This window comes from Convolutriloba macropyga, chromosome 5, assembly GCF_964194025.1.
Source record: "Convolutriloba macropyga chromosome 5, txConMacr16.3, whole genome shotgun sequence".
NCBI lineage: Eukaryota > Metazoa > Xenacoelomorpha > Acoela > Convolutidae > Convolutriloba > Convolutriloba macropyga.
Window position 1 is genome coordinate 20,246,430 of NC_134472.1, and position 25,609 is coordinate 20,272,038.

At 35.5% G+C, this 25,609-nt stretch overlaps 1 protein-coding gene across 1 annotated transcript; it reads left to right on the top strand.

Moving 5' to 3' along the window:
* Positions 1-468: 468 nt before the first annotated feature.
* On the top strand, positions 469-3,506 carry LOC142339863 (uncharacterized). The gene is made up of 3 exons (XM_075390182.1): positions 469-593; positions 2,532-2,680; positions 3,204-3,506. The coding sequence occupies exons 2-3, from the start codon at positions 2,533-2,535 to the stop codon at positions 3,368-3,370; spliced, it is 315 nt and encodes a 104-aa protein (XP_075246297.1). The 5' UTR covers positions 469-593; position 2,532; the 3' UTR covers positions 3,371-3,506.
* Positions 3,507-25,609: the final 22,103 nt, after the last annotated feature.

Below are 25,609 nucleotides of genomic sequence, written 5' to 3' on the forward strand. Positions count from 1 at the left end.
CCTTGTGCGTTCATTTTGATCCGGACATATCGACTTTTGGTCTGGGACCTCAGCCTGGGTAGATTGGTTTTTCAAGAATATCCCCTGAGGCAACTCCCTCGTCATATTTTGCGATGTTTTAATATCTCATAACATCTTTACTATTTGTAAATCAAATCATCTCTTGTAGCAGAATTAAGAACCTTGTCGACACTTTTTGCAAGATTGCTGCAAGTTATCCAATTTTCAAGACTGTTGCAAGATCTTGCACGTTAGTCGGCGATATTTGACTACAGTTCTTTACAGAGATTTCAGCGCTTTTTGCCACACCTCCAAGCTTCTGTAGTGTCAGTAATAAATAACTGCATTTTGAATTCACGCATGAAAACAAACCAAAATTATCAAGTAATTTTCACTTCAATTTTTTTCATCAATAATCGCATTGTGAACTACAGACCGGTACAGTTGAAGTGATCTGAAAAGTCATTACGAAAATAATACGTTTTGCTGCTCAGCGGTCTAAAGTACCTTCATACAGTGGTTTCTATTTTTGATACAAAAGAACAACGCAAAAAGCGCATTGCAAAAAATAATTGGTCTGCGACTCAATAAAAGTAAGTGAACTTTATTTTTGTTCTTGACAGAGTCAAAGAATTTTATGGCGTAAAAATCCATATAGTGTGACCATTTTTTGCACCATCGTTAACGTAAGGCGATAAGACTTTTTTGGGAATATTGAATGCCTGCGTCTTCAGCTTTTGTTTGTTCACAAGAAGGATGAATGGAACTTAAACTGACTTAACCTAAGACTTAAGAGACACAACATCATTACAGCACTCTGTAAAATCATACAATTTTTTCTCTTGCCAAGAATAATCACACAAATCTTTGTGTGAAAAATGAACCTCTAGCGTCTGCACGGGTCGAGCTAACTAAATTCATTTACAAAAGGGGAGCGACTTACAGTCCAAATGAAAGGATTAAGTAAAAACAAGTAGTCAACTTCTAAAATCTACTAACATAGAAAAGTGGAGCCTAGTTTCAATAATCAAAAGAACTTTCGCACAACTTTGGCACTGGTAGAGACTTTCAATCCTTTTTTATGAGATTATGTGCCAATAGAAAGTTCCTTGCCATAAGAAGCACCGAGCTCATGAAAAGTTTTATTGACGACTTGACCTCAGAAAAATTGAAAATGGCACGAAACGTTGCCAAAAAATTTTTAAAAGAAATTGATCACGAATTGGTATCATTCTACCTACATACCAAAATAACAAATCTCAGAAACAACTAACCTGCAGACTATCAGAAATCAGGCTGCAAACATAAGAGATTAAAATTTGGAGAAATTAGCAAAAACTATTGAAAACTGGCTCAACTTCTTGTTTCTATTGTTCCCAAAACCCAATTTATGCCACAGAAGCTCAGGCCTCAACCCATTGCAAGCTTTCAAGGAGCTTTGTTGTTCCCTAGAGCTCAAAAATTTCAAAAAAGACAAAAATTTTCATCAAAATTCCAAGATTTATCAGAAAGCTGATAAAGTTAGTATTTGCACACGTCCACTCTTAATGAAACTTCGGATTTATATATTTTTAATAGTGGATTCTGCTGTTTCCGCAACTTCTTCGTGCTATATAAATATACAGGAGAAATTCAAATTCAATTCAAGTTCTTGATACTATTATCATAACAACCATTTCATCTAATCCTTTAAGTCAAGTACACTATGTTTAAGCTCTTAAAATATTCATTGGCCCTAAAGACTGATAAACCAGAAAAACGATAATAATTTTCAACGAAATTGAAGACAGATTGCACATATTTTTGAAAATTCGTTATACTCTTTGATATTAAGATCTTGAAAACGTTTTCAGAGCGCCTTGAAACAATTTAGTGGCGAAATATTTAGACTCTAAAGTAGTTTGACAGGCCACTTGTTACCAAGAAACCCGGAAGAAGATAAAAATGCCAAAAGTTTGAAAGAACTTTCAAATCATTTAATGGAAAAATACAATGAATTTATGATGTTACTGTCTTCAGAATTGTTTCTTTTCTCTTAGGAAAACAACTTCATCTCCTTAAAAAATTCATTTGCCGGTATATGCAAAAATAACTCAAAACATTTAAAAAAACTTGGAAGAATTGTAAAAATCTTTTTTTTTTGCGTGTTCAAGTTTATATTTCAAAGACATATAGCCCACGAAGTGTTCAGCAAACAAAATTCTGTCTCCATAAAGATATTAATCAGTTTATTTTGAACGTCAATTTGAGACTAATCATACAAAAATTTCTTCTTAGGCCCCCTAATTTTTTCCAATGCGTTTTCTGTTTATCCCATTTTGAAAGATCAAAGTCATGGGAAAATTTGTTAAAATCCTCTAAGAAGAAAATGACAGATCACCAATAAAATCAAATTCCTGGATTGTAAAAAAGACAAAGCACTGATACAATTCAATTCGTGAATTGTAGTAAATTTTATAGCTCATACTTTAGGCCTATGCGCATTTTTATGTGATGACTAAGAAAGATGTCATTGCGCGTTTGTTGATCAGGATGGATTTGGGAGTGAGTTCAATGGAAGTTGAAGTGAAACAGAGTGGCTCTGGCTCTTCGTCTGGCAACAAACAGAAACAAATCTGTCCTCCGTCATATGATGAATCCATTGACGCACCTGATTGCCAATTGGAAGTCCAGAGCTCAGGTACAAATGTTTAATATGAGTCGATGTCCAGTATTTTTGAAACTCAGAACTTGACATGTTTTGGTTGATCCTGAAAGTTATTGCTTGTTTTTCTAATCAAGTTCTTAGTTCTCGAATTTTTTGCGAAGAACTTACAAGTTCGTGCATATCTGAACGTTTTCTTTGCAAGAATGTTACCAAAATCTCATCAAGATCTGTCAATTTTTTAAATTTTCTTGTTAAGGTGTCTCGAGTTGTAATTCACTGGGCGGAAAGAATGCTACCCGCATAAAACCTTGCGGAATGCTTTCCTGGCTGTTTTTTTTCATTGCAGCCTGCAATGGTTTGATGAGAGGTCATCTCAGTCTTGGATGGTCTGATCAGAAGTCATTTCTGTCTGGGTTGTTCTGATCAGAAGATGTTTCATTCTGAGATGGTCTGATCAGAAGTCATTTCAGTCCGGGATGGTCTGAATCAGAGCTCAATTTGCCCTGTGACCTCATTTCATACACTGTTGATGAAAAAGGATTTATTTTCTTTTCAGAGATGGGCCTTCAGGGTGCACCTTGGGACCCAAATAGACCCCTGGTAGACCTGCAGAGAGACTCATGGGATGAGGTCTCACCCCGAACACAGATTGTCTGTGCTGTTTGTTTCGCTATTGTCATAGCAATTTTAGTCATTGTTGGTCTTTTTGTAATATTCAGATGAATAGATGCTTCACAGACATCAAAACAAACAAAAAACTGCGTAAATTATGTACATTCTGTGTTGTAAACGTGCTTACTTCTGTTAGTTAACGAAACTGACCTTTTAACGAACTGCTGAATTTAATTCTTTTGAGCAATTTCCTAACAGCAATTCCCAGCTTGAGGTTCCAGACGGAACTGACCTCTGATTAGACTCAAGTCCAGCGCACGCGGTGTGCTTTCAGACCAAAATTACAGGGTCTGGGAATTGGCTCGCAAGCGCACAAAGGTATGGACAATGGTCTGATTATGGTCTGTTCAGAGGTCGAACTCGTCGCGCATGGTCTGATCAGAAGCGGATTCAAGTGCATATCATTCTGATCAGAAATGATTTTTTGAGCGCAATTGGATCTAATCGGAAATCATTTCAATCGCATTTTCCTTTTTCAATTTTTTTTACTGAGAGAGATGTTGTCACCACCAAGAGGTATCAATAAAACAGCGCTCTGATCAGAAAGTTGTCTAGTGTGCGATGGCGCTGTTCAGAACCAAAGGGGCCATTAGTCTGGGCCATGGTTGCACAAAATTCTGGGCAGTGGTTCAATTTCGATCTCATGAGTGGTTACTTCCGTCTCGAAGGTCTGACAGCTTCGAACGCAGTTCGAGCGCGCACGAGGTTGCGATAGCGTATCAGTCTGATCAGAGATTAGTTTGGCCTGGAATGGCCTGGTCAGAGATTACTTAGCTCTTCGACGGTCCGATCAGAGGTCACTTTCGTATTGCCTCTCAAGCTGGGTTGGCTGAAAAACGCTCATCCGATTGGATGAGGGCGTTATAAGTGAACTTGTTACCCGACGAAAGGGTTACCCAATCTCATACATAGTGAGTTTATAATAAGATTTTGTGGGCAATCTGATATCAAATTTCTTGCCAATTCACATAATGGCCTGAAAAATATTAGTAATCGTTTCTTTTTTGTTCGGGTAAAGAATCGACTCTGCGAGTGAACTTGGCACGGAGCAAAACGAAACTGCCAGTTTGAGACTGTGTATATCAAAGATTGTTTCAACAGATGTCTCTAATTTTGTCAGAAATCTTTCTTGGTTTGAGAAGAAACAGGTAAAGCTTTCTTGGCTATAAGTTATGCAAACCTCAAATTCTTCGAGAGCAACGTTGATTAGAAGATTCTCTAACATGGAAACAGACAATAAGGTCAGCCCCTTTTTGATATATTTATTGAATGATATTAAACAACATGCATTGAGAGGTTTTTTGACAAGATTAAGATGCGTGTCTGAAAATTAAAGTTAGACAAGAGCAATCAGTAGCAAACAAAATTTACCTTAATAAACACAGAAAAAAAATGTGAAAAAATGGCAGAGATCAGATTAAACGCCAGAGATAGCAAACCAAAACTCGAGTTTTTTTCTTATCTAATAACATTTCACTGGAAATGAGCCCAATTGATAAATTCTTTGCGATCAGTTGGACTTAAGAGCCAGTTAAAAGGTTGTCTGAAACAATTGTCGAATGTAAAGAATTCATCACAATTGGCGTCGGTGATAATGCAAAGCTTTGCTTCGTTAGAAGGAAAATCGTTTTAGTTTTTCAAAAAGGATGTTTCCTGTATTTATGTAATTTGTAATTGTAATTTTGTACAAATAAGATAAACAAAACAAAGAAAAATTTTCTTTCAGATGTTTGCTTGACAGATTGAATAGAAAAGATTAGTAATTTTTAAAAATTGAGACAAACATTGCAGTGTTGATAAAAGTGGCTTTTCCTCCTGGCTCTTTTCCTGCAAAACATTTCCATTTTTCTAGTAATGAAACGCTTTTATGAAATGAAGTTATTCACAGTCAACCGTAATTAACCGGAAGAATTGGCGTTAGCAAAATCTTTGCGGAAAATTGTAAAAAGAACTTTTTCTCTCTTACTGAAAAAATCCATTTGCTTTTATTATTTAGAGCGGAAACGTCAAGCACTTTTTTAGATTAGACTACCAATCCGAATAAAACATTTTGCAGAACGCAAGCTTCAATGATGTTAATATTTGTCTGAATTCAAGGAAGTTACGAAAGAAAAACATTTACTTTCTTTCATTCCACAATGGTAACTCTACAGTCGTTTGTTTTCGAATGTGCTGTATAGAACAATTTTTGTTATTTTGTTTAATTTAACACTCTGAAAAAATGAGCAATTGTTACGATGCTTGGAATAGATATCAGTATTTTTTTTGATGAAAATTATATGATTATATAATTAATAATGAAAATTTTTTCTCCCTATTGATTTGAATTTTTCTCCTATAACTCGTTTTTTACCTAGCAACGTGAAAAAATGAACTAAAAGATATTATTAATTGTGCCGTATAAAGTATAAAAAAAGAAGTTGCGTCATCATGTAAACAAAGAAAATCTATTTTTTCAAAACAAAGAGCGCTAATAATAGTCAAAAGTTTAACTGCATATTCAATTTTGCACTACTTCATTCCTCTTAATTCCTTTATACCTTTATAAATGTGAACAAATTAATGTACTTATTTGCATTGAAAATAGGTTTTATAGCCTGATAAGTGGGGGGGGGGGGGTTAGGTTTCTCCAAGTATATTTTGGCCCTGTCCATTTTAGAGGGCCGTAATCTTCAAACGGCAAAATAAATCAAACTCTCTTCTTAAAAAACAGAATCTTGCATTTTAAATTGGATGTTCTGATTTCATTAAAAAATGTTCCGAGGAACCAGTTAACTGAAATAAAAATTCCATCTTGATCGGTAAGAAACAAAACATATAAAACATCAATTTAAAAATTTGGTATTTCATTAGCACATTCATACAATTCAAATAGCTGAAGTCATATACCGTTACAAAAGTTAAATAAGGATATAGCAAGCTTCAGTTAACATCAAGTTAATCAGAAGACGATTGCTGAAAAATTTATTATGTAATAAATTGACAGGAATTGGAAAAACTTTGCAATTAAATGAAGTTGCAATTAAACGAAGCCCTCGTCAAAAAATTAGTCCTCACCTCCGTCAGAAAACCAAAGAGCACTTTGGCCCCGCATTTTTTGCTAAAACAGTTCAAAACAGTTATCATCACTTGTAAAAGAAGTGGATGAAATCTCTAATTCACAACAGACTTTCCCAAATATTATTTCAAAGTAAACATGGAGGCTCGTTAATGTGCGTTCGCACATGAGGTTCCGACCCGAGCTCATCTACATTTTTGACGTAATTGTCAACCAAATGAAGAGATACCGAAAATAGATGTTTGAATTTCAAAAAAAGTTTCAAACCCAAACTACTAATTGAATTACATAATACTATGCCTCATTACAGCGCTCAGAAAATCTGCCAATAAAAAGACTACATGAAAAAAAAACAAACAAAGTGTGCAAAACTAAAAAAAATTAACGGCAAAAACTCAATATCTAAATGTAAAGCACTTAGTAAAGAACGTCAAAATGCAATCATATAAAACTTTAATTACAGAAATTTATTTTTTTGCGAACTAAACAGCAGATGGAAAGTTTTTTAATAGGACTATGTAACAAATCGACAAAGAGAACGCACAATGAGGCGAAAATCAAAAATTAATCAACGTTTTAAATTAATCAACGTTTTTTAAAATAAGAAATTTGAAAAGTGTAAAAAATCATTAGCTTTTAACTAAATATTCCTTGATAAAATACTAAAAGTCAATACAAAGCCAAAAAAAGACGGCGTTGCTTAAACTATTCCACAGAAAAGAATTAAAGAAAAACTCAAAAAATTTCAGACGATTTGAGAAAACACAAACTATTGCTACCATTTGAATCATTAGCTTTTATCTGAACCTTATGTATTTTTAATTCAAATAATGTTTCTGATAATTCAGTTGAAGGATTTAGATTGAGAGATTAGATAAGTTTATTGGGCCACATTTGAAAAACATTGGGATCTGCTATTACACGATTGTTCTGAAAGAAGTGAAAAAGAAACCCAAAAATTGACCACTCATTAAACGTTTTTAAAAACGCATGCTGTCCAACAAACAAAACATCAGTGACAAATAATGTCAGTAGATATGTTGTTTTTTGAAATAGAAAAAATTGGATGGCCCCTGATTGATTAAATTAAGTTACAATTTGACGAAAAGAACAATAAAAACTGAAAATTTTGAAAATCATTTTCGAAAATATATGTCAAAAATTCTAAGACTATTCGCTGTAAACTGACTGCTTTCGGCAACATCATTCATTCAATCCTAAAGGAAAAAAAACAGGCAAAAACAGCAATTTCAGGAAAAAAATTGACCGTGAAGAGTGTCGAAGCTATTTAAAAAATTGAAATTTTCACAAAAAGTTTTCTATTTTCGATTGATTTTAAAGAGCAGTGGGTTTCCTCTTTTTCATCAATATAACTTCAAAAAATCAACAAATACAAACAAATAAATTCGAATCACGAAGTTTTTTTAAGAAAACTCGTATTATCAACGCCAATAAATTCTTTAGCTTTCAACAGAAGCTAGTTAACACGCTAAATTATAAAGGGATGGGGCAACAAATTTGTGTGCCATTCATTTTTTGTCAATAGGACCTGACAACAAGTTATTGAAACTGAATACAACAACAACAAAGACAGGCAAGAACCAAAAATTCAGTAGAAAAGTGCCAGAAGAAAGTGTTGAAGTAATTTGAGTCATTATCTCTTCTCTGGAAACTTTAGCTATGATACTTTGAACCTCTTCCCTAAACCATTGGGAACCAACCATGTCGTACGCGAGTGAAATTGCGTACTTGATCTTGAGTCGCGAGTTGTGTTTATGTTCTATGTCCTACTTGCGCGGCGAGTGCGCTTTACACAATTTCCAAATGAATTCGCTTAGCGAATTGCATAAGACTAATGTTTACTTTACTCGGATTACAAAGACAGTTAGTGAAGAATAAATTAAATTGGGCAACTGTACGCAAGAAGCAAAATAAAGAGAATGAAAGAATAACTCAACTGTTATTCCAGAAGTCAAATAAAATGTGAACAATATTTTCCCGTTGTGGGAAAATGGTAGCAACAGACATGCATGTGAAGTAATAATGATTTATACACATGCCCCTCAGGAATGGGTACACTGATTAAATTAAGTACATCGTATGATAAGTTTACTGCACTAAATTATGATGTACGACATTTCTCCCGCTTTCAAAATTAAAATTGCATGAAATAAAATTTTAATAAAAATATGAATAATAATAATACTTATTCACCGGTTAAATAGTATCAACAATATATTTACTGGTTATCATAGCTAGTCATAATTAATAATATATCAGTTTTCACATGTCCTCTTCGTCAATAATCAGTTCATTTGAAGTGCTATGATCGGCTGGCCGAATACGGGGGTCCGTCGGAGACACCTGTCCTATGATAGGCGAGGGAAAGTCGTTGCGAATCGGTTCAACTTGAGTAGCAGTGTCCACAATGGTTTGTATCACTGAGGGTTGAATCGATTCTATGTCACCCACTCGACGCTTCCTACGGGTGGAGCAAAGTTCGGGGGACACGAATTAGTGGAATCACCCGAGGAGTCGTCTTCATCGTAACCGTAATATTTGGGGCTTTTTCGAGTTCGTTTAGTGGATCGTGTTAGAGTATCGGCGAAAGATGTTGTTGGAGCAGGATGAGGTGGTTCAATTGTTTCGTGCTGTGTGTTTGTAGGCGGGGGTGCAATAAGCACTTCTTCCGTTATAATTGGCTGATCGGGATCAGCCTCTGGAATTACGGGTAGTACTTGCGGGGCGAAATTATCCGGAACTTTCGGCATACGTACTCGCATTGCCGAGCAATATTAGATTTGTTCGAGGATACGCCACTACCAGTCTCCCGTTTTCGATGTTTCATTTTCCTGTCTCCTTTCTGGATGCGGGTACACTCTTTGGTATGGCTGAGTATCTTGGCTTCCGTTGTCTTTTCATGCGTGCGGGGTCCTCTGCGGTTGATGTACTCCGCCAACTTGGTCTTTCGTTCCTCACGAGTGCCAAATTTTGCAATATCACTATTGCGTACAGTGACTTCCACCTTACCCGGCTCGCGAATGACCGAAGTGTATTGGTCGGTCTTTTGGACGACCGATCTTGGTGCCAACACCTCATACAATCCGTCCAGGTTCTTCTTAGATCGCTTGTGGAGGTGCTTCTTTCTGGCAATATTGAGTTGGACCGCGTGTTCTTTCAATGGGAGTGGACGGTGTGCATGCGTGGTGCGAAGGAAGCGTGATTCGTTATCTGTGGCTTGCCGTTCGCGATTAGTAGCATCCTTAGTCGCCTTGCACATATTGCGCTCAACTTCATCATCACTCCGGATGTTTCCCCAATGTTCTTCCGGCAGCAATTCGTTGGGGGTTACAGTTTCTTCATCTAAATAATGATTCAAAATTTTTTCATAACTGAGGTCAGATGATTTAGGTTGAGTACATATATTACTAAGTGGTGTATTGGCCGTACGCCCGAAGTGAGATTCGAATGGCGAAAGTTTAGTTGTTTTATGTTTGCATATGCGAAGCTGGTATATAATTGATTTCAATGCTGCTTTAATGGTGAACATATTTAGTTCTTTGTGTGCGTCTTTAATACATGCCAAGCGTTGTTTAATTGTACCAATTAATCGTTCTACTAAACCTATTGCACTATGATCATTTGCCGGAGCTGGTATTAATGTGATATTGTTTTTTGTACAAAAATTTTTTACTTGGTTACCTATAAGACAACGGGCTTGATCTATTCTTAAGGAACGAGGAACTCCATGAATTTGTATATAATTATCTAAAAATTTTATGACATTCGAGGCATTTGCATTATCAACTAATTCCGCAGAAGGATATTTTGAAAATCTATCAATACATGTTAAAATATATATTTCATGTTCTTTTTCGTTATTAATGGGCCCTGCAAAGTCTATTTGTATTTCTTGGTTGGGAACTATACATGGTGTATGTGCTTTAAATTGTTTTGCGGGAATAACAGATTTTAAATTTTTACCGATAGCAGTGCAAGATTTGCACTCTATTGCTTTGACTAGCAAATCGCGATTCATGTATGGCCAGCAGCAGTGCTGGGCCATACATATCATCCCCCAGCTACCCGGGTGACTGGCATGGAGGTCGTCAATGAGGGCCTCTTTGAGTGCATTGGGGATTGCCACCTTCTCGTCCATGCAGACACACCCGCCTGTCACGTGAAGGTCCCGCCAATAACTGTGAAGGTATGGGTTGAGGGCCTTCAGTCTTTCTTCGTCCCCCCGAATTATGCAGTCTCGCACTTCTTTTAAGACTGCATCCTTACTTGTCAGTGACGCAATGAGGCCTTTGCTAAAAACTTTCCCCACCACTCGTTCGAACGACATTACTTGGGGGCTATCCGTTAGCGGGGTACTTAGGTTGGAGTGCGATGAAGATCTGCGAGGCGTGCTCGTTGTTGCATTGTCAGTGAATGACACGCGAGGCGAAGCTCTAGTAGATCGAGTTCAGAGAGATTTTCCCTTGAGAGAAGATGCTTGTTGACTCATTGTTGATGAGGTTGTTGTTTTTTCAATTAAATTGATTGAGGAAAAGGAAGGCAACTGAATTTCAGATTGAGTTTGGGCAAAAAGCACTTGATTTTTGTTTACCAATTGGGCACGTGAGTTATTTAAAGTATTTGAGTGTGGCTTACTAAAAAAAGTAGGAATTTGAGGCTGATTTTTGATTGACAAGTGCGAATGACTTAAAGGAGTAAATTTGGATGTATTTTGGTGAGCGAGTGACGCTTTTCTTGTATTTACTAGTCTTTGAGACTCAATTTGTACTGGAGTAGTTGTAAATGGTAGACTATGTGACGCATATTTGGAATGATTTGGGTATTTAGTAACTCGCGTTGCAAAAGAGTCATCTAAGGAATGCATTTTAGTCTTTTGAGTAACTAGTAAAGGATTATGCCAGGCGGGTGTTAATTTGTTAAAAGACTTGCGTACTCGCGATGCGAGATTAGGGGTGGTATCAATTAAATTAGAAGTGTTAACTTTTGGGGGAGAATATGTGTTAGCGAGTACGAAATTGTTTGACTGAAATGTACTCGCTGATCATGTACAGTAGTACAATTAATACCATTAGTGGAAGGGATAAATATATGTTGCATTTGATCCGCGAATGAATTATTTTTATGAGCTAAATGTACGTCTGGAGCGTGTGTGCTATACATATGTTTAAGTTGGAAAGGGATAATGTTAGAGTTGTGTTTTTGCGACGCGAGATTTGAATTATTATTTGTTAAGCGAACATGCTGAGCGGGATTCATGTCTAAATTGAAAGTTTGTTTGGATGAGAATTTTAGACTATTAATTCGCGGAGCGAATTTTGATTTAACGTTTGTTAAGCGTACCCGCTGAGCGGGTTTTATATCTGGAGTAGAAGATTGTTTTGAATAGTATTTTGAACTATTGTTTCGCAAAGCGAGTGAATTAGAAATGTCAGATTGAGGATTTTGAGTTTCATAATCTATGGTTAAAACTTGTTCTGTAATGTTGGTGGAATTTTTATGTTCTCTCTCAATATCAATATATAATTTATGAAGTGAATTAGCTGTGAGGTTGTGTTTTTGTTGAAGTAATTGGGCATCAGTATGTATACTCGATAATGTTGCAACTAGAAATTCTTCGTCATATTTGGAAACACTTTTTGCTGGTTGATATGGGTTACGGGATATGTAATCAACTAGGCCCATTTTTGCGCCGGGTAAATGCTCTATTGAGAATTGATAAGGCAAGAGACGGTCAACCCACCGTGCTAACCTACTATTATAATTTTATTTGATCGATGCTCTTTTAAAATGGAAAGTAATGCGCGGTGGTCAGTTATAACAGTAAATTTTTTTCCATATAAATAGTTTTTAAAATATTCTATCGACCACACTACCCCAAGAAGTTCTAATTCGTTAATACTATAACGTTCTTCACTGCTGTTTAAAAATCGGGATGCAAAAGATATCGGTTTCCAACAATCAACTGTTAGTTGTTCTAGTGCTGCTCCCAAACCAGAACGTGAAGCATCACATTTGATTCGCGTTTCAAATTGGGGGTTATAATGCATGTTTTCGGTATGATTTGCTATGCGAGTTTTAATTGCATTAAAATGTAATGTGTGAGTGTCAATCCAGACAAATTTAGTGGATTTACGAAGTAGGGGTCTTAAAGGATGGCAGAGTTGAGCTAAATTGGGAATAAATTTGCTAATATAGTGAACTGAGCCGAGAAATGAGCGCAATTTTTTGAGTGTATTAGGAGGTTGTAATGATACAATGGATGATGTTTTGGATTCGAGTGGCGAGATTCCAGATTGAGTTATATTATATCCTAACCATGAAATTTGTTGTTTTGCAAAATGGCATTTCGGAAGATTGATACGGAGGCTGTCTGCATCTAACTTTCGAAGACAATCCAGTACGAGTTGAAAGTGGTCATCTTCTGAACCTTTACTAACAATTAAAATATCATCTAAGAAACAGAATGTATTTTTAAGTCCAATCAGGGTGTAGTCCATTGCCTTCTGAAACTCGGCAGGCATGTCAGTAAGACCGTAGAATCCTGTTTTGAATCGGTATGTGCCTGTCATGTCACCACTGATAATATTAAAATTACAATGATTAGCAGTTTCAGGGTGTAAATTTAGTTGGCTGTAAGCATATTTAAGATCAATAGTAGAGAAATGTATTTGCTCCGCGGGTTCTGTTTTGTAGTTTGTAATTATTTGTGATATCGAATCTATGAGTGTTTCAATATTTGGCATTTGATATTTGTTCTTATGTATTGCTTTGTTAAGAGTTTTAGAATCTAGTGCTAATTTTATGGTTTGATCTCGTTTGACTGTGATTACAATAGGTGAAATAAAACATTGGTCAGAACAGTTATTCAATTTTTCTATATGTCCCTCTGCAAGAAGTTTTTTAATTTCAGTATTTACTCGTTCTTGCAAGTTGTTGGGTACTTTTCTACCCTTTTGATGTTTTGGCTGGAAATGACGATGAAATTTGGATTTTACAATGTGTATTTTTGAGCGACCAATACGTGTTATAAGTTGAGGGAATTGTTGTGCAATGCGTGTTTTGAATGGACATTGTGATGTGATAGTGTTGACCATACTACCTTCCGGTTTTGAGGTTTGATTTACTGAAATTCCGAGAGCGTCAAATAGATCTCTTCCCACTAGTGGTTTTAGTCCATCACGAACTACAACAAATTCAGCTTCTTCAAGTCGCCATTCATTGCTCGCAATTGGTGCCTGTATCATACCTATCACGTTTATAGGTTCATTGGAAAATGTTTTGAGTTCCTGGGGAGGCGCTATCATCAACCATCGAGCAAGGGAAGAATTTTCCACAATTTCCGAAGCAAGGGACTCAGGCAAAATACTGCATACACTGCCGGAGTCGATGAGAAGTCCAACATGGTTGTTACCAATTTGTAGGATAGTGTTCTTTGGTTCAATCTGAATTGCGGTACTTGCGATGCTGGCGACCATATTGTCATCTGAGCTGTCGTAATCCGATTCGCATTGCGGGTTATAGTTCATATTTTGTATGGCATTTACTGTTTGGTCAGTTGTAGTTTCTTCAACAGAGTTAACATTAGAGCGATTGGGTTTGTTTGGTGATGATTTTGGTTTTCTGCATACTCGCGAAAAATGGTTTTGAAGGCCACAATTGTTGCAAGTCTTGCCTCTCGCAATGCATTTGACTCTATGGTTAGTTGACCAAGTTAGGCCACAGTTCCTGCATAGTTGGTTTGGTGATCGAGTAAAGCTTGATGTATTTGGTCTCTGATTTGGTGGTCGAAATGTTCGTTGAGGGATTATTGCATTAACTTGCGGAGCAGATTGCGAGTTTGTAATTTGTAGCTGGTTTCTTTGGCCTAATTCCATATTTATGGCCAAACGTAATGCTTGGGCTGGTTCTAAGGTTTCTCGCAGCAATTCCCGTTGAATTTCTGGATCTAACATATTCGCAATAAATAAGTCTCTAATGAGGGTGTCTTCCTGGCTTCCGAGTTCACATTTTTCAGAAAGTTCTTTCAATTTCCCGAAGAAATGTTCGATAGACTCTCCTCTTGTCTGTTTCGTGGTGAGAAGAACATATCTGTCGAATGTAATGTTGCGCTGACGAATAAATGCTGTTTCCATGATTGTCCAAAGTTCTGCTGTTGAGAGACTGTCCATCTTGAGGTGTGGGTTTTGACTACAGACAATTCGACGTCCTTCAGTGCCCAAACTGAGGTATAGCATTGACACAGTTTTTCGATCGGCTTGCGCCCATGGCTTGTCTCCGCACATTATTCCTATCTCCAGTTGTCTCTGACATCGGTTTTCCCAATTAATTTTTGATTGAGCGTTTCTCGCCAATATTTCCCGCTCCGATTGTGCCGATGATCCTGTTATCGTAACCTCATAGATCGGTTCAAGTGGTAGTTGTATTGTTTCAGGTTTTGGTTCCAACAAAATGTCTATCGTTATATTTTCCTTTGCAAGAAGCGCTAACTTGGCCTGCATTTGCCACTTTTCCCATTTCAGTGGCGGATCGACACTAGGTTTATCCCACAATGCCAAGTGGAGTTCGTTTTTGAGCTGCTGACTGCGCCATGTCGTACGCGAGTGAAATTGCGTACTTGATCTTGAGTCGCGAGTTGTGTTTATGTTCTATGTCCTACTTGCGCGGCGAGTGCGCTTTACACAATTTCCAAATGAATTCGCTTAGCGAATTGCATAAGACTAATGTTTACTTTACTCGGATTACAAAGACAGTTAGTGAAGAATAAATTAAATTGGGCAACTGTACGCAAGAAGCAAAATAAAGAGAATGAAAGAATAACTCAACTGTTATTCCAGAAGTCAAATAAAATGTGAACAATATTTTCCGGTTGTGGGAAAATGGTAGCAACAGACATGCATGTGAAGTAATAATGATTTATACACATGCCCCTCAGGAATGGGTACACTGATTAAATTAAGTACATCGTATGATAAGTTTACTGCACTAAATTATGACGTACGACAAACCCTAATACGATATTGTGAAAAGGTTGAGAAAGGATCCAAAACTAAGAAAAGGCACCCGAAAACTTTTAAAAAACTATGAAATCTCGTGGCATTGAAGTTTTAAAACTAATAATTAGAAGATAAAAACGCTAACCAGATTAATTTAGGCTGCAGTAGAATGAAAACATTCTGTCAGTACTGAGACTGACTAACAGTTCACGAAAAAATTGCTTAGGATTGGTTAAAGTTCTAAAGCAAATTTCGAAAACTTATTTTTAAAGCCCTAACAGGCATTAAACTGTAAAGTTTTCATCGGAGGTCAATAACTACGCTCAGATATTACTCAATGTGAGGAAAAAGATGTTTGTCATGCATAGATAATTAATATGACATCACAATAACTCTTATGACTATGAAAACAACTACAAAAAAAGTCAAAAACCAAAATTTTAGGAGAAAAAAGTGCGAAAAGACATAGTCGAGACCGTTTAAACAATAAACTTTACTATTGAAACTTTAGCTACAATCCATTGAACGTCTTCTTTAAATCAATTGCAGCTGTCAATATTTAATAATTGTGAAAAGATTTCAAAAGTAACGAATAATACGAAAATTTCCAAAATTTTTTTTATATATTTTTTTTGAAATCTTGTGTCATTGAAGATCAATCCGCTAGCCAGATTAAATTTAGTTGCAGTAGAAAGCAAATGGCTCTTGTCAATACTGAGACTGAATAACAGTTCACGAAATAACTTTATGGTTGGTTAATGTTCAAAAAAAATTTTTGAAAAATTTTTTCAAAAGTCTTAACAGCCAATAGCTGTCCAATCAAAGCACTAGATATTTTCACTTAGTGCTCATTATTGAAAATACTGAATTGTGAGTGAATGAGCCTATGCCATAGGAGTCCAAAAAATTAGAAAAACCGCAAAACGAAATTCAAAATTTCAATTAACATTACGGAAACTCTGAGGCGAATCCAAAAAAAACATGAGAAATTCCTTGAAAACGATATTCTTTGTTCATCGGGCTCCATTTGAATGAAAAGCAGGTTTGTCATTGACAGAACTTCTTTTTGAAAAGTGACTTGTCTTTAGGTGACTTAAAATAGCAAAAAAAGGAAAGTTTTATAAAAAAGAGCTCTCAAATAGAATTCGGTTTTATTTATAGTGAACTTCCCTATGAGACCAGGACTAGACTTTTTATTGCCTTTCATCTATTAGGAACACAAAATTGTTTACTTTTTTGGCGTGAAATTTAATTTTGAAATATTATTTTAATAGAAAATATTTTAATACATAAAAATTACACTAAAAGTGAACAAATATCCCGTGTTCACAACAAAAATTCAATCCTCGATAACTCCTAAAAAACGAAAATAAAAAAAATCGTTTTAATTTTGAATTCTACGCTTGACCATCTTTTTACTGATACCACTCACATTTCTCTACGATGAATATATCGATCGGCCAAAATTGTCTGAACAAAAAAAACCATTTGAGTATATAGTTCCTCCCCCCACAAGTGGGGTCGGAACAATGAACAACAGTATGTTGGGTAGTATTGAAGTTTTACGAAGTTTTAGTTTTTGGCTGGAAGTATTGTTTGTCTATAGGCAAGACAACCCATGTTAATACTCAGAACAATAAAAACGCACAAGAGATTAAGTGCGTTTTCAATACGTGGTTAAGCAACTCCATCATTTCTGACTCCATAGCTTTTTTTTGTTCAGACCCACTTGTGGGGGAGGAACTATATACTCAAATGGGTTTTTTTGCTTTTGTTCAGACATTTTTGGCCGTTCGATTTGTTCATCAGAGAGAAATGTGAGTGGTATTATTAAAAAGCTCATCCAGCGTAGAATATCGAATTGAAAAGATTTTTCTGAGTTTCCTGTTTTTCGAAGAGTTATGGAGGTTTAAAGTTTTGCGTGAACACTTGATTTTTTGGTGTGATTTTGTTCACTTTTTTGTTCAAATTAGATTTTTTTCTAAGAAAAATTAATTCAAAATTTCATTTTATGCTATAAATGAAGTCCCGTCAATTATCTAAAGCAAACTGAATATTAGATTAACCGAATAAGTGGATGAAGCTTGAACACTGTTTGCTGTTTATTGGTCCGACCCACTTTAGTGGGGGAGTAACTATATACTCAAATGGGTTCTCTGTTCAGTCATTGTGGCTGACCGTTATACTCATCGTAGAGAAATGAAACTGGCATCATTAGAAAACTTCTCCAGCGCAAAATATGGAATTAAAAAGATTTTTTGATTTCCGTTTTTACAGGGAGTTATGGAGGTTTAAACTTTTGATAAAAATAGAGTGAATTCCGTTGTTTTTATTCACATTTTTCGTCATTTTTGACCAAAATTTCTCAATTTTGCTAAAACTTGTTTATTAAATCAATTAGATTGAAATAGATACCCTACCATCGTATCTCATAGTAAACTAGAAATAAAACACACATTTTTGATCCAACCCCGACTTTAGTAGGGAGGGAGGAATATATACTCAAATAAGTTTTTTTTCAGTGAATTTTGGCTGATCGATATATTCATCCTAGAGAGTTGTGTGTGGTATCATTAACAAGCACGCACACCGCAAAATTTGGAATTGAAAGAACTTTTTCCAACTCTTTCTTTTACAAGGACTTATCGAGGTTTAAAGTCTTATGAATGTTCGAAAGTTTTTGTTCCAATTGTTAGTAATTTTAGCTAAAAAAGAGGAACAATTTTGCTAAATTAAATTAAGTTTTTAACGTTAGAGTGGTATTGTTACCGCAGGAGATAGATGAGTGTTGCTGAGAGTTTCTTTGGCTAAAACTTTTGAGTAAAAATCCAAGTTTATGACTTTTTTCATCAAAAGTTGCACAAAACATGATTTCTTGGTACACTTTGTTTAATTTTGCCGAAAGTGGAGACCCAGAAATCTCTGACATGACCTCATTTGTCTCCAATATAAGTCTATTTGAAACCTATAAAAGTCTTCTAGAATTAAAATGTTGCTGTTTTTTGCAAAATAACTCGATAATTAATCAAAATTCATTTTTGCTTTTTTAATTATTTGAAGTCCTTCACTCAAAAATTGGTCCGATTTGCAAATATTAGGAACATTTGGGAGGTTTTTTGGGGAAGCGCAAAAATCAGGGAGAGGTTTGATTTGTCAAGGGTTCTTACAATCAGAAATTTTTTCATTTTCATTTTGATGCTGCCTTTTTTCAAAATATTTCGCTTTCGTTTATTAATCCCAATTACTGGCAAAATTTTTTAAATTCGCGACTCTATTATTGACAACTCCCAATTACTTAAACATGAAGCCAACTGTAGATATAGTTTGTTTTCAGAGAACGTAAGGGTTTTTTTTTGGATTCGAGGAGCAGTTTTTAGTAAACTTTAACTGATTTATTGTGTTTTGCCTTCAATTTTTATTCGTTTTGCAGTCTGATTGCTATGTCTAATCAGTCAAAAACCGAAACGGCTTCTTCAAAATGTTTAAATGAACCTAAAAAAGGCAGTTGGCTGTTAGTTAAGGTCTCTTATGTCCTTGAATATGTTTATTTTAAGGAAATTCCGGTGATTTTTTGAACTTGCGAGTTTTTAAAATTTTTTTCTGTTAATTCTAACCTATTCTCAGTAGATACTGGTTAAACATGATTTCATTTTAGATACAAGACAATCTTTGGGGATGATTTTTCTAAAAGGAGGCTTCAAGGTTTGCTACTACGAGTTTTCACACAAAATTTTGTGTTTTTTGTGCATTATTGCCCATTTTTGCTGATGTTTTTTTATTTGTTTATTTTCACAAAACCTAAAAATCTGACTGAAATAACTCTAACAGTTCTGTAACCAAACATATTTTTTTTGTCATAAAATTTGGATTTAAGCGTTGCGACATCGTTCTCTTTCAGTTTTTGGCAGAGATTTATATGTTAGCCCTGTATTTGTTGTTAACACTTGTCTTCTTTAGCCAAAAATTTGGAAATTAAAACTACCAGTGGCCAATTGTAGAAGCAGAAATGAAATTAATAGCTGATATCGTTTTTAAGCTAATAATTTCAAATTAAATTTTTACGAAAAAAATAAGACATTTTGTCCTGGTTAGCGTATTTTACAATGTTGTATCAGTTTCGTCACGTAGCCCATTTATTGAGAAATTTTCTTAAATATTTCGTTGAAACTAACAATATTTTTTTGTTGGTTGAATGTTTTGACTGATGTCTTCAGGGCTTGGAAATTTTTTTTCTGAAAAACTATTGTGAACTTCAGATACATTTCAATATTTGTGGTTCTTTTTGCTGTCATTTTGCTGTCGTTTTACAAAAAAGACTTTGTGTGGCTCAAAAAGAGACGCAAATATAGATTTTTTTCCTCGCGGTTTATTTTTTGTATATTTAATGGCTTCAACGCTGATTTAGTAAATTTGTTTGAGAAGATTTTAGTTCTGCTTGTAATTGATGTTGTTTCATAGTCTCATGACTTAGTCTCATTAATAACAAGCGCAATTAGTTTTTGAAGAAGTTGCTTTATAAGTCTAATTTTTTAGTAGAAAATATGTGTTGGTTACGACTTTTGAAGTCATGTAATTTTTAAAAAGACAATGGATTTCAGAGATTTGTCACTCCCATTTCTGTTAATTTTTAGCTTAACATCTCTTTGGTAAGTCAATTCCCTCATCTATTGAACAAAAATTTGCTCCTATAGCGATTTTATTGTCCTCAACTGGTTGTTGATCTTGATACAGTTTTAATGAATTATATTTTTGCATTTTTGTAGGTTTTGGTTTCCTTTTCAAAGCATCACAAAAATGGGCGGTCCTCTGGTTATTTTGAAAAAAGCAACCCGGATTTTCAATGTTTTTAGCGAACAGTTTAATGTTTTATTGACTGGGACATCGTTGTCGTGCAATTTTTTTCGTGCATATTACTTCGTGCAATTTTTTTCTTTTTGCCAGCAGTCGTTCTTTTTGTAGTCGTATGACATATCCTGGATAATGACAGGTCTCCATGGCGCTCTATGGATGTACAAAAGAGGCTCTCAATGATTTCAATTGATGTATAATGTTTCTAATTAGTTTAACATTAAAGAGCAACAAAGCAACTCTTAAGGAAAAATAATTAATGTATACTTGTAATTATTTGATTTTTATCGCATTTTGTTCTGGTATTCATATTATGGTAGTTACAGGTCTCATTAGCCCTCTTAGGTAGATTTTTTAAATTCATTTAGTAGTTTGTTGAATAATGTGTTTATATGTTAGTTTTTTTAATCTCTTCCTCATTTGGCAGACAATTAAGTGAAAAATGTAGATGAGTGGGGTCGGAACTTTATGTGCGAACGCACATTACCGAGCCTCCTTGTTTAATTTGCATGTTTTATGTCTGATCATTAAGGAGCGCAAAGCTGGTCATGACTCATTACTGTCTGGGCAATGTCTTATTACAAAGGGGGTGAAAATCTGGCCATCACGGTACGTGTTTCTCACCTGCAAAATTTTTACATAATGATGTGCTATATAACAAAATTTAATTTGTAACTGAGGTCATAAGAAACACTGGAATCCAAAACAGTTTAGATCCGAGTTATTTTTTACACTGCATTTTGCTCATTTTATTGCTTGATATTGTAGTTGGAAAAACTAGGCGTTCATATATTCAATATTATGGCCAAAAATTTTAGCAAATTTATGGTTTTTTTGGGCCCCGACTAGGGTTTTGTCGCCGGCTTTTTGAAAAAATCCCAGAACAATAATTCAAGATTATGGGAATTTGTTAAAGGGTTTACGGGGAATCAGGGAAAAATGGCTTTTTAACATTTCTGGTTAAGAAAAACAAACGTCTCGGCGTTAGAAAAATTATGGCTTCACTCTTACTCCGGTCACTTTTTCATTTTTACTTTTACAAACGATATCCAGCATTAGCTATTCTTTGTTTCTTGCGTTGACCAGCAAAAGCGAACCAGTCATGATTTCGTAATGGAAAAATATACATGTTTAAAGTAGGGTTTTTCTCAACCCCGCTTTTTTTGAAGCTTGATCTGAAATCAAAATAAAGGAAAGAGCAGTTTTGAATAAAAAACCGTTTTCAAACAAACTTGTAAATAATCTCTCACTGGTTGAAAGCTTGAGAATATTCTTATAGTATTCAGAAATTTTCCAAATTTTCAACTAGAAAAGGACAACAAGAAAATGGAATCCAGTTCTCGACGGCCCCTCTTATTGTCAGATGTTAATGATTTGTTTCGTCAGCTTAACAAGCGTCTCCTGGAGCAGAAAATCTGCTATTGGTTATTCAAATATGCCCTCTTCGATTATTGTCACCTCAGTTGCGGAGTCTGAGATTTCAAGGAAGCTCATTAAGTTGTAAAAATTGATAATCGCAACTCCATGCCTAGGCCATTAATTTTCTGCTAGGCTGGGGAATGGTGCTATAAAGTTTCATCTCAAATTGGCACTCATCAGCTGCAAACTTTACGTTGAGTTTTCTACTATGGGGTCCTAATCTCCTCTTTATAAACAAAAATCAATTTAATCTTAACTTATAAGATGTTCTTAGTTGTTCATGCAATCTTAGCCTAGAAACTGCTTGAACGGGAAAGACGATTCTTTTTGTAGGGGGGTGATTTTGACATTGGGCTGCTGTCTCCTCTGCATTCAGATCTACACGAGAGAGGTGTTTGATCACTCGTCTTTTTCTTCCTCCTCATTGCGTCCATGGGGTGTAGGAGCTCCATCGACACTTTCTCAGTCAACGAGGACAGATGAAACGCCACGTTCTGTAACAGTGTTCTACATCTCAAACCTACCCCCCATTTAACACCCCCCGCGCAGGGCCGAGGTTGCAGACCTAAAAAAACTTGTGATCCGACCCCATTCAGATCACCCCTACGCGCTCGGAGATCATCTTTTCATAGGATGTATTGGAGTGGACCTCAACCTGGTATAGTAGATGTCTCTATTATTTGTAGAGCTAAGTTCTTCCAGAAAATTGATTCACATAGCAAGAACGTGATTCCTTGTTTATCTTTATTACTCTTAACCTCCAATTCAGATATCGAATTTTCGAAAGGTAACCAAATTGAGACCCCAGACGGAAGCAACTATGTCAAGACCGTTCCAGACGGAAAGATCTTATGTCCAGACTTTCGTGCGTTTTTCGATGTTTCCAGACCATGTAGTTTTAAATGTACTACGCCATGCTGTAGTTTTGAACGTATGTTCGAAAACGGGTCATCAGCGTTTTTGATGAAACAATAGCAAAATCTGCTGTTTTCGAATCCATTGCTGAAAAACTTCAAGAAATGTTTCATGATCAGTAATCATCTAATTATTTGCAGTTCATCTTCATCGCCAAAAAAAAACAAAATTGAAAATAATTTTCATAACTTTTCAATACTTGTAAAGGGAAATAGAAATAATTACATTTTTTTTCAGTGGCCTATTCTGAGTTATCACAGCTATGGTTTGTGAGCTAAAATAGCTAGCTTTTAAACGAGAAATTTTTCAACGTCCTAGAAATTTTTTAAAAAACTAATGATACCATTTTAAAAAACAGAGGAAGTTTTCAGAAAATGCTTCTATATAAAGCTGAAGGCAGTTTGAGTTTGTAAACCAATAAACAGCAAACATTTTTGTAAAACCAAGTTAAGCTTCATTCACTTATTAGTTTAATCTAGTAATCATTCGTGGCAAAGGATAAACGAAAACTTTAAAGCCAAAATTTAGGTTGCATATCATTTTAACATCAAATTATTACTATTAATCCGATTTATGTTACATACAGAACTGTTTTTGTCGATTGACTTTCGACACCTTTGCGTTCTCACGCATTTGCGTTTAAAGTCGGATCATAATTTTGGGGCCCATAACAGCAAAAACTTTATAATTTTACTTACGTTTGTATACGGGATGACAGTTTTGATTGATATTTTAGGATGAAAACGGTCCCAAACGTCGCCAATTGTCACATCATTGTTTTAAAAACGTCCTTTAAATAAAAAATATGAAATCGGTTTGAGTATAAACTCTAGTAAGTAAAATGTGATCATAAGATGGAGCTTGAAATTATAGCTCAATATAAAAAACATTTTTAATCTTTCGCAGTGAGGACTAGTTGGCCCAGTGGAGAGCACATGATTGCAATCAATTGAGAGATTGTGGGGTCGAAAACCCTCAAAGTTCCTAAACTTTACTCTCTCTATAATGGTGTTGACATAGAATCAACATAACGAGCAAAGAGTTGTTATAATAAAATCAAATTAGTGAGTCGAGTGCTTTTGATACGTATTCCAAAAGAAAAAAGTTTATTTATTAGAAAGAGGTCAAAAACTGTCATCACCTAAAATTCTCAATCAAAATGGGCACAGAAAGGCGACTGTCAAAGTGGTAAAAAATATACGAAATGGACGGTCCCTAAAATGGTCAATAACTGTCATCTCCTAACGCCGCTACCCGTCAGTAATCTTCCTTAATGCCCGAGAACGCTTAGTTCCTGGAAATAGTTCCGATCAGAAAGGGCTCTTAACGTTCAAAAATGGTCATCACCAATAAAATACCCGACAAAAATGACCCTTTTGACTGTTTTGGCCGGTCTAAAGTATGGCTATATCGGGTATTTCCCATTATAGCCCCCCATGAAATTATAGCCCCCCATTATGGTATAATTACCATGTTTGGGGGGGGGGGGGGGTGCTATAGGTTATGTGACCATTAAGCTGGGGGGGGGGGGGGCTATAATGGGAAAGACCCGCTATATCTTACTCTCATATGAGAAGTGTTTGAGCCAAATGAGTTGCTGATCTGAATTGACGTCATGGCTGTAGGCCGAGTAGTGCTTGTGCGCAGGGATGGCTGGTCTGTGCATTTCCACAAGAGAATTGCATTGAATACTGTTGAGCTTTTGGCCAGAGAGTTTGCGAGCAGCCATATCAAATGACCTGAACAATTTCAGTGATAAATTGATAAATGACGTTGCCGAGTTGAAAACAGAATCTTCAACGTTTTTTTCGATATAGTTTTGTCAAATTTTGTTCACAAAGTTCTCTTTTTTTTCTGAACAAAAGGAGAATATTTTTCTCCGCAAAATTCAAAATTTGGGTGTATGACCACAACTTCAGCTCCCATATGAACACAGTAAGAACCGGTGGGATATTTTTTGGTTGGGGGGTTATGTTGTTTTTTTTCTTTCATCTCTTCATTGTGAATGAGAAGAAGAAATACCTGCACGAATATTCGCCAACTCCAATGCACCCACGACAGCATAGGGGGTCCAGGCAATCACGAAAGACGCCGAAGACAGGAAACACATGGTGTTCACTTTGCGACACCTGAAAAGGATAAACCAATCGGGAACTGTTTCTTCCGACCCCTAGCCCAGTAGCTTCCTCCACCCAATTGCGTGCCTAAGAAATATTTATTGAGGGCCTGGAATGAAAACCAAAAATTTATGGACACTTGAAATAGTGAAAATCAACAAATCAACCTTTTGAATGACACTTATTTTGTTTGATCAAACGCGTGCTTTTCAAACACCTTCTTAAAAAACTATAACAAGATTGTCCTAGTCATACAAAAATGAACTATGCTCTAACAATTGAAAACTTAGATATGTAGTGCAATTAGCTCATCCTAATAGTTAAAGGAACAATTTGCGTTCTTGAAGTAAATAACTTTAAGATTTTTTTCTGACATCAGGATAAAAGTGTCATCGGGATGGCACAAAACGTTTTAATTAAAAAAAATGGCTCAAAAAACTTAAAAACGCTAAGCAAAAACTAGACACTAAGCAAAAACGCTAGCAGAAACAAAGTCTCATTAATTTATTATGAAAAATGCAAAAGTAAGAAAAAATATCCTACATGACTCTAAACTAAAACTCAATGACTGGCAGTCCTTACAATAATGAAAAATTTTGTCTCAAAGTATTTAACCCAGTTATTTCACTGAAAAACCAATAAATTTGACGACGACCTTCATATACTATACAACAAAAAATGGATTAGAGGCTAAATTGTTTGGCATCTTTTTTCAAAAAAAAAGAAATTCTACGTTACATATGAATGAATGACATAAGAATGCTAAAGATAGTATAACGATTCTTGAAAAACATTTTTTGCAAAAATCTTTAGGACAAATATCCATTTTGCTATTACCCATTTTATTTAAGTCCACAATTTTTGCAAATCATTTTCATCTTGAAAACGTTACACAAAATGAATGAATGAAAAACCATTT